Source organism: Pelophylax lessonae (assembly GCF_965119305.1).
Source record: "Pelophylax lessonae genome assembly, chromosome: 11".
Lineage (NCBI taxonomy): Eukaryota > Metazoa > Chordata > Amphibia > Anura > Ranidae > Pelophylax > Pelophylax lessonae.
The window spans coordinates 232,618,800-232,635,585 of record NC_138778.1 but is presented as its reverse complement, the minus strand read 5'-3'; the positions used below and the strand labels follow the sequence as shown (position 1 = coordinate 232,635,585).

Sequence of the window (16,786 nt, the reverse complement as noted above, 5' to 3'; positions counted from 1 at the left end):
CCGTGTCTGAAAATACTTAGGCAGTGGCAGGTGACAGTGGGGGATATCAAGTCCCTCCCCAGAAAGCTTCTGGAGAAGAGGATTTTGGGCTCTGCTTTCAGTGTGTCACTGACCTTAAGGGATTGCCCAGGCCCCGTAATGAGGGAGGGGTTGCGTTTAATTAACTTAGGAAGAATCCCTTTGAAGTTTAGGGATCAAGCCTGGCTCGCTTTCCATGGAAGGCTCTATGTGAGAGGGAACCTGAAGCATCGCCCTGTGGATGATCGGGATTGTCCTAGAGCGGAGTGTGTTGGTAAAGTGGAATCTATGGACCACTTTTTGCTCCAGTGTCCCTTTAACATAGAGGTGTATAAAAGGGTGGGGAGGGCTCTAGGCCTCCCCTTTCTCTATCGCATGAGTTATGCGGAGTGGGTGTACGGGGCATTCCCGACTCGCTGGGATTTTGATTTGGATACACTTTTTCTAGTTAGTATAGTTGTCCGTTACTTCACGTGGAATGCACGGTGCCAGATTACCCTGCGGAAGAAAGTCCTCCCTGTTGAGGTGGTGGTGTACGATATTCTGGGTGAGGTTGGGAAGATTCGGGGTCTTGAGAAGGGCAGGGAGCCTCGAGCGGTCTGGATAAGGGCGTGGAGGAATATCAGACCTGCTTTTGGTGAACTGTCCATCTCTGGGTGAGGACCTCTTTTCCTATGCTATTTCTTTCACGCCCTTAGCTTTTGTTGGTTAATATCTTCTTTTTGAAGAAGGGCTGCATGCATAATGGGGGTGGTTTTGTTTCTTGACCTCGCAGGTTGGATGTCTGGTGTGGTGGTGTGAGTCCTACTAAGATTATTTTCTCCGGTAATGACAGTTTCATGATGTGAGTTTTGTTTTTGCTGTAAAGCCATTCTTTATTTGAGAGCAGAACTTGCTATGTATTTTTTTCCATTTTCATGTAAATATGTATATATTTATTTATGTATATTGATTTTATGATTATTGATTGCAAGACTTTTAATAAACAAAAATTGGGAAGAATGTTCCTTACATTGGCAGTCAGTGGGAAGAATGTCCCTTACATTGGTGATCAGTGGGAAGAATGTCCCTTACATTGGTGATCAGTAGGAAGAATGATCCTTACATTGGTGGTCAGTGGGAAGAATATCCCTTACATTGGTGGTCAGTAGGAAGAATGTCCCTTACATTGGTGGTCAGTGGGAAGAATGTCCCTTACATTGGTGGTCAGTGGGAAGAATGTCCCTTACATTGGTGATCAGTGGGAAGAATGCTCCTTACATTGGTGGTCAGTAGGAAGAATGCTCCTTACATTGGTGATCAGTGGGAAGATTGTCCCTTACATTGGTGATCAGTGGGAAGAATGCTCCTTACATTGGCAGTCAGTGGGAAGAATGTCTCTTACATTGGTGGTCAGTGGGAAGAACGTCCCTTACATTGGTGATCAGTGGGAAGAATGCTCCTTACATTGGCAGTCAGTGGGAAGAATGTTCCTTACATTGGTGGTCAGTGGGAAGAATGTCCCTTACATTGGTGGTCAGTGGGAAGAATGTTCCTTACATTGGTGGTCAGTGGGAAGAATGTTCCTTACATTGGAGGTCAGTGGGAAGAATGTTCCTTACATTGGAGGTCAGTGGGAAGAATGCTCCTTACATTGGTGGTCAGTGAGAAGAATGTCCCTTACATTGGTGATCAGTGGGAAGAAGGAGGAGGACACACCCAATGAGCTCTCTGTGAGATCCAGCCCTTTTCAAGCCTGGGCCTTGCCTGCTAGCTTGGCCCAGGAACAATGCCTGATCCTGGGGGAGGCCCTGGGAGGGATCCCCCTGATGACACGGGGCCTAGTGAGGAGGAGGTGGAGGACCTGTCTGTGGGTCCAGGCCCCGATGAGAATGCAGATGTCTTCAGCCAGAAGGTTATCAATCGTTTTAGGGCGATTGGAAGAGCTGAAGAAAAGCTTAAACTTTTGAAGGCTGAACACAAATCCTTCAGAGCCAAATACTGCCAGGCCTGGAGTAAAAATCGTACAGCCATGAAGCCTGAATTACAGGATCTGGAAGATAAGGTAAAGAAACAATCTTTATTGTTGGAAAAGTTGAAAGATAGAAGTGGAGCATTTAAAGAAAAATTTGACAATGAGAGGAGATTTGCCAGCCAAGCATCAGCAAGTTCTGTGGATCAGCAGCCTCAGTTAATGGATGACCAGGCTCCATCTGCCTCTGCACCTCTCCCCCCATGCCAGAACTGGGAATCGCCAGCGGCAACCAGCCAGGGGGTTGAAAGTGGACATGGATCCCTGACATTTATCCAGGAGATGGAGTCACCCCTGAGAGCAGATAAGTTTGCATTCACTGATGATCCATCAGAAATCCCTGTGGATGGGCAGAGGAGATACAAACCAGCAAAGCCAGTACTGGTGGAGAAATCCCAGTACACCGTGCTGCCATCCAACATGTCTGCCCCACCTGCTGTTGTGGATGGTGTCCCAGGTGAGAAGGAGCTTTGCCTACAGCTACCTATTGGAGATTCTGCTGTGAACACAACCAGTACAGACATGCAGGGAAAATCCCTGACCGTGAAATCCCCGGACCATCAGGTGAATGTGGATGGACCTGCATCTGACACCCCAGACATGGATTTTGCTGGTCTGGCTGAGACCAGTAGTCCCTCTGAAAGCAAAATGGCTGCCAGCTCCAAGGAGTCTGTTTCACTTTCACCAGAGCTTCCCAGTGTTTCAGGGCTGATTGCTGGTGGGGGAGGGGATCAGCATGCTGCTGTTTTTGGAATGGAAGCAGCCATGGAAGTTACCTGCAGTGTTTTACCTGCTGCTGTGCTAGAACAGAATTCCATTTCCACAGCTGAAAACCCTGTCCCAGTGGAAGAGAAGATGACAGCTGAAACTCTTACCAGTGCAGCACCAACTATGGATTCTGCTGTGAAGACAACAAATATCCCAGCAAGTATTAAAAATGACAATAATCATAAAGCAATGAATGTGGTGGGTGGTGGTGAAGGGGATAATATTGCTGGGAAAAATAGAAATGACATTTCTCCCCCTGCTCAGCAGAGGAAAGATTTATCGATTGTACAGATCAATCCCGGATCTGTACAATCGTTATCTGATATGTCTGTGTCGGATGTTTCAAAACAAACTGATGGATTTTCTGCTGGGAGGAATGTTGGAAGCTATGCTTCAGTTTTGGGGAGTCACACCAGGGTGGGTGGTGGGGTTTCGGTTAATAATCGCAATTCAAGGAGGTTTGTTGGGGGGTTGGTTAGTGGGTATAGGAGGAGGAATGTGGTTCAGTTGCGATGGGAGGGCGAAGGAACGCCGCCAGTAAGGGGGAGAGTGGCCGAGTTGGTCTTGGAAATGGGGTTTAAAGCCTGTGACATTTTTGCTTTGATTTGCCCGGTGGGAAGTTATGAATTTGATTTGTCGTTTGTGAAACCTGAGAGTTTGGATCTCTTTTGGGAGAGATTTAGGAGGTGCAAGGGCCTTCAGCAGTGGAGTGGTTTGGTGCCAAAGGTGATCTCAAGACAGCCTCTGATAAAGTCGGTGACCATCTTGGTGCGTAACGAATCCATACCAGAGGCTGATTTATTAGTATGGCTACGCCGATATGGCGAGGTCCTCACTCCACTGCGGAAGGTCCTTAATGAGCATGGGATATGGACAGGGGCCTGGACAGTGTCACTAAAATTGGGGGTGCTGGGCGATGTAGTTCAGCACCTTCCCTGCTCAGCCTTTCTGGGTAGGGATAGGCTGACCATTTTCTACCAAGGTCAGCCTAAGGTGTGCAATAAATGTGGTGATAAAGGCCACTTTGCATCGTCCTGCACCCACAAGAAGTGCTCACTGTGCCAGGATTTAGGCCATTTGGCCAGAGAATGCACCCAGATTCGGTGCAATTTGTGCCAGCAGCTGGGTCATCCATATAGCCAGTGCCCAGAGGCACTGCATAACCTGCCAGGATTGGAGACTGAGCTGCAGAGGCTTGATAAAGAAGATGAAGCAGCTGAAGTTAGAGAGGAAATTGTTGTTGCCCCTCCTGTGTCTGTTGTGTCAGATTTTGTTTCCCCTGGTGATGTGGTCCCTGAGTCTGTCCCTCCTGTGTCTGTTGTGTCAGATTTTGTTTCCTCTAGTGATGTGGTCCCTGAGTCTGTCCCTCCTGTTTTTCCTACATCTACTGTGCGTAGATCCTCCAGACTAGTGGAAGCTGCTGGGGGGGCGGGTATAGTGGATCTTCCCCCTCGGCCTACTCCACCTCCAGTCCCTGTCTCTCGACACCGCAAACGCGGCCAAGAGGGTGCAGGGGTGCTGGATAGTGGTGGGGTCGATGGGGTTGAGGGAGGGGTGTCCATGTCCCATGTCTCACCCTCTGTTGTGGAGGATTCGGATGATGAGTGGTGGGAGAGGACAAAGAGGAAGAAAAAGAAGAAGAGGAAGACCAGTAAAGCGGTCATTTCTTCCTTACAGTTAGAGCCAGGAGGGGTTCCTCTTGGCAACACATTTTCTGTTTTATCAGGGGAGGAGTTGGTGTCGGATTTATCTAATTCTTTATCATCTATGGATGAGGGGGAGTCACATAGTGTAAAGAGAGCTGTTTCGGGTGATGAGAGTGTGGTGGAGGTTAAGAAACGACTACCCCAATCATCCTGATGGCAGTGCCCGCTCTGATAAAGGTGGCGACCATTAATGTCGCCAGCGTGAAATCTGCAAGAGCTTGTGATATTGCCTTATTTTTGCTCAGTGAGTTTGATGCTGAGATTTTATTTTTGCAAGAGACCTGGCTCAATACTTTGGCCGATGTCCATCTAGCAAAAAGGGAGTGGAGATGCGGTCCCTCCTTTTGGTCTCTTGCGGCTGAGCCTTGCAGCGGAGTTGCGGTTCTTTTTAAAACCGATATGGTAACGTGCCGGCGGATGATTGAGGTAGAAATGGGGAGATGCATGGTCTTAGACGTCTCTGTTAGGGGGCAGGACCTGCGCCTGATCAATATCTATGGACCGCAGTCAAAATGGGACAGGAAATGCCTCTTCACAAAGATCAAGCCCTTCCTTTTTACATCCCAGCAGGTTGTCTTTGGAGGTGACTTTAACACCATAATTAGGCCTGAAGACAGGAGGGTCTCCATAGACAGGCTGGGTTATGATAGCGTTTTTCTTAGAGATATGGTTAGACAAGCAGGCCTGGTAGATGTGCACATTAAGCACCTGGCAGCACGGGATTCACGTTTCAGAGAGGGAATAGTCAGAGTAGGATAGATAGGTTTTTTTTAAAGGAGAACTCTGCTTTCTCGGCTCCTGAGTTGAGGGCGGTGGAGTTCTCTGACCACTGTATGCTGTCTGTGACTCTGAATGCCTCGGACACTCCACCCAGGGGAAGGGGTACCTGGAAACTGAATTCGGCTCTCCTGGAAGATGTAGAGGTAAGACAATCCTTTGAGGATTTTTTTCAGGCACAGGTTTCTATTCTGGACTTTTGCAGCAGTAAGTCAGAGTGGTGGGAGCTTGTGAAACAAAGGGCGATTGGACTTTTCAAGGCCATAAGTAAGAAGAAGCAGCTTGGTATGTATATTGCCTACCAGCATTTGCGGAGGAAGCTTGATCGTCTTGTCTCGTATGGAGGAGATCCAGGGGAGATCTCGGAGGTAAAGCTTCTTCTTAGGAAGTGTCAATACGACCGGCATGCCTCCTTGGTTCTGGAGAGAGATTATGGGAAATATCACTCGCCTGATCCTTACCAGAACTGTAAGCAAGGCATAGCAGTTAAGACGGTCATAGGTCTGAGGGATAGTACGGGTTCCCTGGTTAAGTCCAGATCAGGGATCCTGGAGATCTTCAGGTCATATTACGCAGACCTTCTGGGAAGAAAGGACCTTAGTCGGGACAGGATGGAAAGCTTTCTGGATTCTACTCCAGGATTGGGAAATGATACATTGCCTTTGATGGATTTGACAGAACCAATTTCAGCGGATGAGGTAGTTCGTGCTATAGAGAAGCTGGCTACCAAAAAGTCGCCTGGGCCAGATGGGTTGACAGCTGAATTTTACAAGTGTTTTAAGTCCATTCTGGCTCCCTTTTTAGCGGAGGTTTATAACAGCTGTTTAGAAGAGGGTTCTCTCCCTCCCTCCATGAGGCAATCCGCTGTGATTCTTCTGTCAAAAGGTAAAGACCCCTCAATAATTGAGAACTGGCGCCCCATCAGTCTTCTCAATGTTGATAGAAAGATCTTGGCGAAGATTCTTTTTTGGCGCTTGTCGTCAGTAGCAGGCGATTTGTTGTCCAATCATCAGCACTGCTCGGTCCAGGGCAGAAGTACCTTTTCAGCAATTTTAGCTGTCCGGGAGGCTTTGGAGCGATGCAGGGCTGCTGGATGGAGAAAGTACTTGCTGGCATTGGATCAGGCGAAGGCTTTTGATCGAGTCAATCATGAGTACCTGTATTTGCTACTTGGTAGATACGGCCTGCAGGGGAGGTTTATTGATTGGCTGAAAACATTATATAAAGGGGCTGAGAGCTTCCCACTTGTTAATGGTTGGGTTGGACGGCCTTTTGAGGTTGGCTCTGGTGTGCGCCAGGGGTGTCCTTTGAGCCCCCTGCTATATGTATTCGCAATCGACCCCTTCATAAGAAGGTTAGAGAGTGGATCGTTGTGTGGGGTGCCTTTGGGCATTGCTGGTGTGCCGCCTTTGAAGGTCGTGGCCTATGCCGATGATGTGTCTGTTATTATCTCTGGGATGGAGGAGGCGCAGGAGGTGGTCTCTGTGATAGAGCAGTACACTGAGGCTTCTGGCTCTAAAATCAATCATGAAAAGAGTGAAGTTTTCTGGATGGGTGAGGAGGGTGAAAGCTTCGAACTTCCGGATGCCTTCCCAGAGCCCCAGCAGGAAATTAAAGTGTTGGGCATCAAATTTGGTCCTGGTGACTATGGTCATCGAAATTGGGAAAGCAGGTTGTTGAATGCCAATGCCAAGGTGGCAAGCTGGAAGAAATGGAAACTTTCCTTGAGGGAAAGGGTTGACTTGATTAAAACTTACCTGATCCCAATCTTTTTATATGTCAGCTTTGTCTGTATCTTGCCGGAATCTCTCTATGCAAGGGTGTACAGCTGCTTTTTCCAACTGTTATGGGGAAATAGGCTGAACCTGATCAAACGCAATGTAACTTACCTGTCCAGGCGGGAGGGTGGTCTAGGAATGGTCAACCCTATAGTTTTCTTTTCTCTGCTTTTTTTAAAGTATAATCTTGGTAATATGTTAGCAGAGACCCCGCCGGGATGGGTGGGTATTTTTCAATCTTGGTTTAGGCCTTTTCTGCGATGCTGGGAAGATGGCGGGCCAGTGAAAAGTCTGAGAGTCCGACATGGCAAGCTTCCGGCTTATGTTGCCCCGTGTCTGAAAATACTTAGGCAGTGGCAGGTGACAGTGGGGGATATCAAGTCCCTCCCCAGAAAGCTTCTGGAGAAGAGGATTTTGGGCTCTGCTTTCAGTGTGTCGCTGACCTTAAGGGATTGCCCAGGCCCCGTAATGAGGGAGGGGTTGCGTTTAATTAACTTAGGAAGAATCCCTTTGAAGTTTAGGGATCAAGCCTGGCTCGCTTTCCATGGAAGGCTCTATGTGAGAGGGAACCTGAAGCATCGCCCTGTGGATGATCGGGATTGTCCTAGAGCGGAGTGTGTTGGTAAAGTGGAGTCTATGGACCACTTTTTGCTCCAGTGTCCCTTTAACATAGAGGTGTATAAAAGGGTGGGGAGGGCTCTAGGCATCCCCTTTCTCTATCGCATGAGTTATGCGGAGTGGGTGTACGGGGCATTCCCGACTTGCTGGGATTTTGATTTGGATACACTTTTTCTAGTTAGTATAGTTCTCCGTTACTTCACGTGGAATGCACGGTGCCAGATTACCCTGCGGAAGAAAGTCCTCCCTGTCGAGGTGGTGGTGTACGATATTCTTGGTGAGGTTGGGAAGTTTCGGGGTCTTGAGAAGGGCAGGGAGCCTCGAGCGGTCTGGATAAGGGCGTGGAGGAATATCAGACCTGTTTTTGGTGAACTGTCCATCTCTGGGTGAAAAGCTTTTTTCCTATGCTATTTCTTTCACGCCCTTAGCTTTTGTTGGTTAATATCTTCATTTTTGAAGAAAGGCTGCATGCATAATGGGGGTGGTTTTGTTTCTTGACCTCGCAGGTTTGATGTCTGGTGTGGTGGTGTGAGTCTTATTAAGATTATTTTTCCCGGTAATGATGTGTTTCATGATGTGAGTTTTGTTTTTGCTGTAAAGGCAGTCTTTATTTGAGAGCAGAATTTGCTATGTATTTTTTTTCCCCTTTTCATGTAAATATGTATATATTTATTTATGTATATTGATTTTATGCTTATTGATTGCAAGACTTTTAATAAACAAAATTGGGAAGAATGCTCCTTACATTGGTGGTCAGTGAGAAGAATGTCCCTTACATTGGAGGTCAGTGGGAAGAATGTTCCTTACATTGGTGATCAGTGGGAAGAATGTCCCTTACATTGGTGGTCAGTGGGAAGAATGCTCCTTACATTGGTGGTCAGTGGGAAGAATGTCCCTTACATTGGTGGTCAGTGGGAAGAATGTTCCTTACATTGGTGGTCAGTGGGAAGAAGGAGGAGGACACACCCAAAGAGCTCTCTCAGAGAACCAGCCCTTTTCAAGCCTGGGCCTTGCTTGCTAGCTTGGCCCAGGAACAATGCCTGATCCTGGGGGAGGCCCTGGGAGGGATCCCCCTGATGACACGGGGCCTAGTGAGGAGGAGGTGGAGGACCTGTCTGTGGGTCCAGGCCCTGGTGAGAATGCGGATGTCTTCAGCCAGAAGGTTATCAATCGTTTTAGGGCGATTGGGAGAGCGGAAGAAAAACTTAAAGTTTTGAAGGCTGAACACAAATCCTTCAAAACCAAGTATTTCCAGGCCTGGAGTAAAAATCGTACAGCCATGAAGCCTGAGTTACAGGAATTGGAAGAAAAGGTAAAGGAACAATCTTTATTATTGGAAAGGCTGAAAGACAGAAGTGGAGCATTTAAAGAAAAATTTGACAATGAGAGGCGATTTGCCAGCCAAGCATCAGCATCTGTGGATCAGCAGCCTCCGTTAATGGATGACCCGGCTCCATCTGCCTCTGCACCTCTCCCCCCATATCAGGACTGGGAATCGCCAGCGGTAACCAGCCAGGGGGTTGAGAGTGGACATGGATCCCTGACATTTATCCAGGAGATGGAGTCACCCCTGAAAGCAGACAAGTTTGTCTTTTCTGATGATCCATCAGAAATCCCTGAGGATGGGCAGAGGAAATTCAAACCAGCAAAGCCAGTACTGGTGGAGAAATCCCAGTATACCATGTTGCCTTCCAGCATGTCTGCCCCACCTGCTGTAGTGGATGGTGTCCCAGGTGAGAAGGAACTGCATATTGGAGTTACTGCTGAGGATAAATCCGGTGCAGACATGCAGGGTAAATCCCTGACAGAATCACCAGATTGTGAAAGAAAGGTGGATGGACCTGCATCTAACACCCCAGGCATGGATTTTTCTGCTCCTGCTGAGACCAGTAGTCCCTCTGCAAGCAAAATGGCTGCAAACTCCATAGAGTTTGCTTCAGCTGAGTTTCCCAGTGTTCCAGGGCTGATTGACCAGCTGATTGCTAGTGGGGGAGGGGATCAACATGGTGCTGCGAGAGGAATGGAAGTAGCAATGGAAATATCCTGCAATGCTTTACCTGCTGCTGTGTTAAAACAGGATTCTGTTTCTACAACTGAAAACTCTGTCCCAGTGGAAGAGAGGATGACCGCTGAAACTCTTACCAGTGCAGCAGCAGCTATGGATTCTGCTGTGAAGACAACAGCAATAATAAACATCCCAGCAAGTATAAAAAATGACATTAATGTTAAAGCAATGAATGTGGTGGGTGGTGGTGAAGGGGTTAGTAATGCTGGGAAAAATAAAAATGACATTTCTCCTCCTGCTCAGCAGAGGAAAGATTCGATTGCACAGATCAATCCCGAATCTGTGCAATCGTTATCTGCTAAGTGTGTGTCAGATAATTTAAAAAAAACTGATGGATTTTCTGCTGGGAGGAATGTTGGAAGCTATGCTTCAGCTTTGGGGAGTCGCACCAGGGTGGGTGGTGGGGATTCTGTTATTAGTCAAAATTCAGGGAGGTTTGGTGGGTATAGGAGGAGGAATGTGGTACAGTTGAGGTGGGTGGGGGATGGAACTCCACCAGTAAGGGGGAGGGTGGCTGAGTTGATTTTGGAAATGGGGTTTAAAGCTTGTGATATTTTTGCTTTAATTTGCCCGGTGGGGAGTTATGAATTTGATTTGTCGTTTGTAAAACCTGAAAGTTTGGATCTCTTCTGGGAGAGATATAGGAGGTGCAAGGGCCTTCAGCAGTGGAGTGGTTTGGTGCCAAAAGTGATCTCAAGGCAGCCTCTGATAAAATCAGTGACCATTTTGGTGCGTAACGAATCCATACCAGAGGCTGATTTATTAGTATGGCTACGCCGATATGGCGAGGTCCTCACTCCACTGCGGAAGGTCCTTGATGAGCATGGGATATGGACAGGGGCCTGGACAGTGTCACTAAAATTGGGGGTGCTGGGCGATGTAGTTCAGCACCTTCCCTGCTCAGCCTTTCTGGGTAGGGATAGGCTGACCATTTTCTACCAAGGTCAGCCTAAGGTGTGTAATAAATGTGGTGATAAAGGCCACTTTGCATCGTCCTGCACCCACAAGAAGTGCTCACTGTGCCAGGATTTAGGCCATTTGGCCAGAGAATGCACCCAGATTCGGTGCAATTTGTGCCAGCAGCTGGGTCATCCATATAGCCAGTGCCCAGAGGCACTGCATAACTTGCCAGGATTGGAGACTGAGCTGCAGAAGCTTGATAAAGAAGATGAAGCAGCTGAAGTTAGAGAGGAAATTGTTGCTGCCCCTCCTGTGTCTGTTGTGTCAGATTCTGTTTCCCCTAGTGAGGTGGTCCATGAGTCTGTCCTTCCTGTGTCTGTTGTGTCAGATTCTGTTTCCCCTAGTGATGTGGTCCCTGAGTCTGTCCCTCCTGTGGTTGTTCCTACATCTACTGTGCGTAGATCCTCCAGACTAGCGGAAGCTGCTGGGGGGGCGGGTATAGTGGATCTTCCCCCTCGGCCTACTCCACCTCCAGTCCCTGTCTCTCGACACCGCAAACGCGGCCAAGAGGGTGCAGGGGTGCTGGATGGTGGTGGGGTCGATGGGGTTGAGGGAGGGGTGTCCATGTCCCATGTCTCACCCTCTGTTGTGGAGGATTCGGATGATGAGGGGTGGGAGAGGACAAGGAGGAAGAAAAAGGAAAAGAGGAAAACCAGTAAAGCGGTCGTTTCCTCCTTACAGTTAGAGCCAGGAGAGGTTCCTCTTGGCAACTCATTTTCTGTGTTATCAGGGGAGGAGTTAGTATCCGATTTATCCATTTCATCTATGGATGAGGGGGAGTCACATAGTGTAAAGAGAGCTGTTTCGGGTGATGAGAGTGTGGTGGAGGTTAAGAAACGACTACCCCAATCATCCTGATGGCAGTGCCCGCTCTGATAAAGGTGGCGACCATTAATGTCGCCAGCGTGAAATCTGCAAGAGCTCGTGATATTGCCTTATTTTTGCTCAGTGAGTTTGATGCTGAGATTTTATTTTTGCAAGAGACCTGGCTCAATACTTTGGCCGATGTCCATCTAGCAAAAAGGGAGTGGAGATGCGGTCCCTCCTTTTGGTCTCTTGCGGCTGAGCCTTGCAGCGGAGTTGCGGTTCTTTTTAAAACCGATATGGTAACGTGCCGGCGGATAATTGAGGTAGAAATGGGGAGATGCATGGTCTTAGACGTCTCTGTTAGGGGGCAGGACCTGCGCCTGATCAATATCTATGGACCGCAGTCAAAATGGGACAGGAAATGCCTCTTCACAAAGATCAAGCCCTTCCTTTTTACATCCCAGCAGGTTGTCTTTGGAGGTGACTTTAACACCATAATTAGGCCTGAAGACAGGAGGGTCTCCATAGACAGGCTGGGTTATGATAGCGTTTTTCTTAGAGATATGGTTAGACAAGCAGGCCTGGTAGATGTGCACATTAAGCACTGCCCTGGCAGCACAGGATTCACATTTCAGAGAGGGAATAGTCAGAGTAGGATAGACAGGTTTTTTTTAAAGGAGAACTCTGCTTTCTCGGCTCCGGAGTTGAGGGCGGTGGAGTTCTCTGACCACTGTATGCTGTCTGTGACTCTGAATGCCTCGGACACTCCACCCAGGGGAAGGGGTACCTGGAAACTGAATTCGGCTCTCCTGGAAGATGTAGAGGTAAGACAATCCTTTGAGGATTTTTTTCAGGCACAGGTTTCTATTCTGGACTTTTGCAGCAGTAAGTCAGAGTGGTGGGAGCTTGTGAAACAAAGGGCGATTGGACTTTTCAAGGCCATAAGTAAGAAGAAGCAGCTTGGTATGTATATTGCCTACCAGCATTTGCGGAGGAAGCTTGATCGTCTTGTCTCGTATGGAGGAGATCCTGGGGAGATCTCGGAGGTAAAGATTCTTCTTAGGAAGTGTCAATACGACCGGCATGCCTCCTTGGTTCTGGAGAGAGATTACGGGAAATATCACTCGCCTGATCCTTACCAGAACTGTAAGCAAGGCATAGCAGTTAAGACGGTCATAGGTCTGAGGGATAGTACGGGTTCCCTGGTTAAGTCCAGATCAGGGATCCTGGAGATCTTCAGGTCATATTACGCAGACCTTCTGGGAAGAAAGGACCTTAGTCGGGACAGGATGGAAAGCTTTCTGGATTCTACTCCAGGATTGGGAAATGATACATTGCCTTTGATGGATTTGACAGAACCAATTTCAGCGGATGAGGTAGTTTGTGCTATAGAGAAGCTGGCTACCAAAAAGTCGCCTGGGCCAGATGGGTTGACAGCTGAATTTTACAAGTGTTTTAAGTCCATTCTGGCTCCCTTTTTAGCGGAGGTTTATAACAGCTGTTTAGAAGAGGGTTCTCTCCCTCCCTCCATGAGGCAATCCGCTGTGATTCTTCTGTCAAAAGGTAAAGACCCCTCAATAATTGAGAACTGGCGCCCCATCAGTCTTCTCAATGTTGATAGAAAGATTTTGGGGAAGATTCTTTTTTGGCGCTTGTCGTCAGTAGCAGGCGATTTGTTGTCCAATCATCAGCACTGCTCGGTCCAGGGCAGAAGTACCTTTTCAGCAATTTTAGCTGTCCAGGAGGCTTTGGAGCGATGCAGGGCTGCTGGATGGAGAAAGTACTTGCTGGCATTGGATCAGGCGAAGGCTTTTGATCGAGTCAATCATGAGTACCTGTATTTGCTACTTGGTAGATACGGCCTGCAGGGGAGGTTTATTGATTGGCTGAAAACATTATATAAAGGGGTTGAGAGCTTCCCACTTGTTAATGGTTGGGTTGGACGGCCTTTTGAGGTTGGCTCTGGTGTGCGCCAGGGGTGTCCTTTGAGCCCCCTGCTATATGTATTCGCAATCGACCCCTTCATAAGAAGGTTAGAGAGTGGATCGTTGTGTGGGGTGCCTTTGGGCATTGCTGGTGTGCCGCCTTTGAAGGTCGTGGCCTATGCCGATGATGTGTCTGTTATTATCTCTGGGATGGAGGAGGCGCAGGAGGTGGTCTCTGTGATAGAGCAGTACACTGAGGCTTCTGGCTCTAAAATCAATCATGAAAAGAGTGAAGTTTTCTGGATGGGTGAGGAGGGTGAAAGCTTCGAACTTCCGGATGCCTTCCCAGAGCCCCAGCAGGAGATTAAAGTGTTGGGCATCAAATTTGGTCCTGGTGACTATGGTCATCGAAATTGGGAAAGCAGGTTGTTGAATGCCAATGCCAAGGTGGCAAGCTGGAAGAAATTGAAACTTTCCTTGAGGGAAAGGGTTGACTTGATTAAAACTTAACTGATCCCAATCTTTTTATATGTCAGCTTTGTCTGTATCTTGCCGGAATCTCTCTATGCAAGGGTGTACAGCTGCTTTTTCCAACTGTTATGGGGAAATAGGCTGAACCTGATCAAACGCAATGTAACTTACCTGTCCAGGCGGGAGGGTGGTCTAGGAATGGTCAACCCTATAGTTTTCTTTTCTCTGCTTTTTTTAAAGTATAATCTTGGTAATATGTTAGCAGAGACCCCGCCGCGATGGGTGGGTATTTTTCAATCTTTGTTTAGGCCTTTTCTGCGATGCTGGGAAGATGGCGGGCCAGTGAAAAGTCTGAGAGTCCGACATGGCAAGCTTCCGGCTTATGTTGCCCTGTGTCTGAAAATACTTAGGCAGTGGCAGGTGACAGTGGGGGATATCAAGTCCCTCCCCAGAAAGCTTCTGGAGAAGAGGATTTTGGGCTCTGCTTTCAGTGTGTTGCTGACCTTAAGGGATTGCCCAGGCCCCGTAATGAGGGAGGGGTTGCGTTTAATTAACTTAGGAAGAATCCCTTTGAAGTTTAGGGATCAAGCCTGGCTTGCTTTCCATGGAAGGCTCTATGTGAGAGGGAACCTGAAGCATCGCCCTGTGGATGATCGGGATTGTCCTAGAGCGGAGTGTGTTGGTAAAGTGGAGTCTATGGACCACTTTTTGCTCCAGTGTCCCTTTAACATAGAGGTGTATAAAAGGGTGGGGAGGGCTCTAGGCATCCCCTTTCTCTATCGCATGAGTTATGCGGAGTGGGTGTACGGGGCATTCCCGACTCGCTGGGATTTTGATTTGGATACACTTTTTCTAGTTAGTATAGTTGTCCGTTACTTCACGTGGAATGCACGGTGCCAGATTACCCTGCGGAAGAAAGTCCTCCCTGTCGAGGTGGTGGTGTACGATATTCTGGGTGAGGTTGGGAAGATTCGGGGTCTTGAGAAGGGCAGGGAGCCTCGAGCGGTCTGGATAAGGGCGTGGAGGAATATGCTTTTGGTGAACTGTCCATCTCTGGGTGAAAAGCTTTTTTCCTATGCTATTTCTTTCACGCCCTTAGCTTTTGTTAGTTAATATCTTCATTTTTGAAGAAGGGCTGCATGCATAATGGGAGTGGTTTTGTTTCTTGACCTCGCAGGTTTGATGTCTGGTGTGGTGGTGTGAGTCTTATTAAGATTATTTTTCCCGGTAATGATGTGTTTCATGATGTGAGTTTTGTTTTTGCTGTAAAGGCAGTCTTTATTTGAGAGCAGAATTTGCTATGTATTTTTTTTCCCCCTTTTCATGTAAATATGTATATATTTATTTATGTATATTGATTTTATGCTTATTGATTGCAAGACTTTTAATAAACAAAATTGGGAAGAATGCTCCTTACATTGGTGGTCAGGTATGTGGCTGGCAATCAGGGAAAGGCTCCATAGAGGATAGCCATAATTCCGGAGTGTTTGGAGATATGAATTCTGAAGATCAGACCCCTGACATTGTGTTATTTCTGTCTTCCAGGTTTGTGTATGATCATCTCGGCGGAGGTCATCAGGCAGTCTGTGCACCGGATGATTGACAGCAAGGAGACCGTCTGGATCGAGTATTACTACTCCTGGTCCTTCGGCTGCGCCTGTGCCTCCTTCGCACTGCTCTTCATTTGCGGCATCGCCCTGGTCCTCATCTCCTTACCCCGAATGCCCAGGAACCCATGGGAGACATGTATGGACGCTGAGCCCGAGATCTGAGGGGCCCCATGTCACCGCTGCACTCCAGATGGCAGATTTTAAAATGTTGATGGTCTCCGGGGGCCTCAAAAAGCCTTCAGACCAATGAAGACTGCAGCTCCTCAAATTCATATCTCATATCTGCTGATCTGTACAATTCCGTCTCCATGTCAGCAGGATGGAGAAGGTTCCTTACTGTATATAGCTACACGGAGGATCATAGAGTTCATGGTTGGTTGTAACATTTCACCCCTGGGCGTCTCTCACCCGCCGCCACCCCTTGTCTGCCTGGACAAGCCAATGACAGCGTTCTGACCTGTATTATTCTTACTGTCCTGGGGACTGAAGATTGAGCTCTGGAAACATTCTAGATGTTCAATAATGATGAACTATAGAACGACGATCCCTCTTTTTATTTGCATGCAAAATTCTGTTGTTCTGCTCAAACCGCTTTTTTTTTTTTTCGTTTTTGGTTTGGATGGAGTGTGGGAGGGTTAGAACTCCTGTCAGGTTTTTATTGCTGGGGGTTATCTCCTGATTCTATGTATACAAATATCATCAATACCCTAATGAGTCTAGACCAGGGGTCTTCAAACTATGGCCCTCCAGTTGTTCAGGAACTACAATTCCCATCATGCCTAGTCATGGCTGTGAATCCCAGAGTTTTACAATGCCTCATGGGATGTGTAGTTCCACAACAAGCTGAAGGGCCGTAGTTTGAGGATCCCTGGTCTAAACAATCCTGAGGTTACATATCATAGAAGTCCTAATGAAGAGGATGTGTCTGAACCTTTGAATCGCGTTGCCCTTTCTTTTTTCTACCAATTATTGAAATAAAACTTTTCTGGACTCCATGATCACTGGCGTGGTGCCCTTTCTGCTTTTTACATATCTGGAATTCCCTTAGGACCCCCCCCCCCTTGTCTTGGAGGTACCCGATACATTTAATACACACTTTTTAGGCAGTTACTGACTGCCCCATAGCAGATTTACTGCTATAGGGTGGCTCCCCTGGGGGGAATAATGTTTACAGTGCCTTGAAAAAGTATTCACACCCCTTGAAATTTTCCACATTTTGCCATGTTACAACCAAAAACGTAAATGTATTTTATTGGGATTTTATGTGATAGA

The 16,786-nt window shown here is 47.6% G+C and overlaps 1 protein-coding gene across 1 annotated transcript in view; it reads left to right on the top strand.

The window, feature by feature from the left end:
• The window catches only part of CACNG1 (calcium voltage-gated channel auxiliary subunit gamma 1), a 94,929-nt gene extending 78,699 nt beyond the window's left edge, over positions 1-16,230 (top strand). Inside the window, exon 4 of the mRNA XM_082272117.1 lies at positions 15,450-16,230. Coding sequence (XP_082128243.1) covers positions 15,450-15,676 — 227 coding nt within the window. The 3' untranslated portion in view covers positions 15,677-16,230. The remainder of the gene's footprint in view (positions 1-15,449) is intronic.
• Positions 16,231-16,786: the final 556 nt, after the last annotated feature.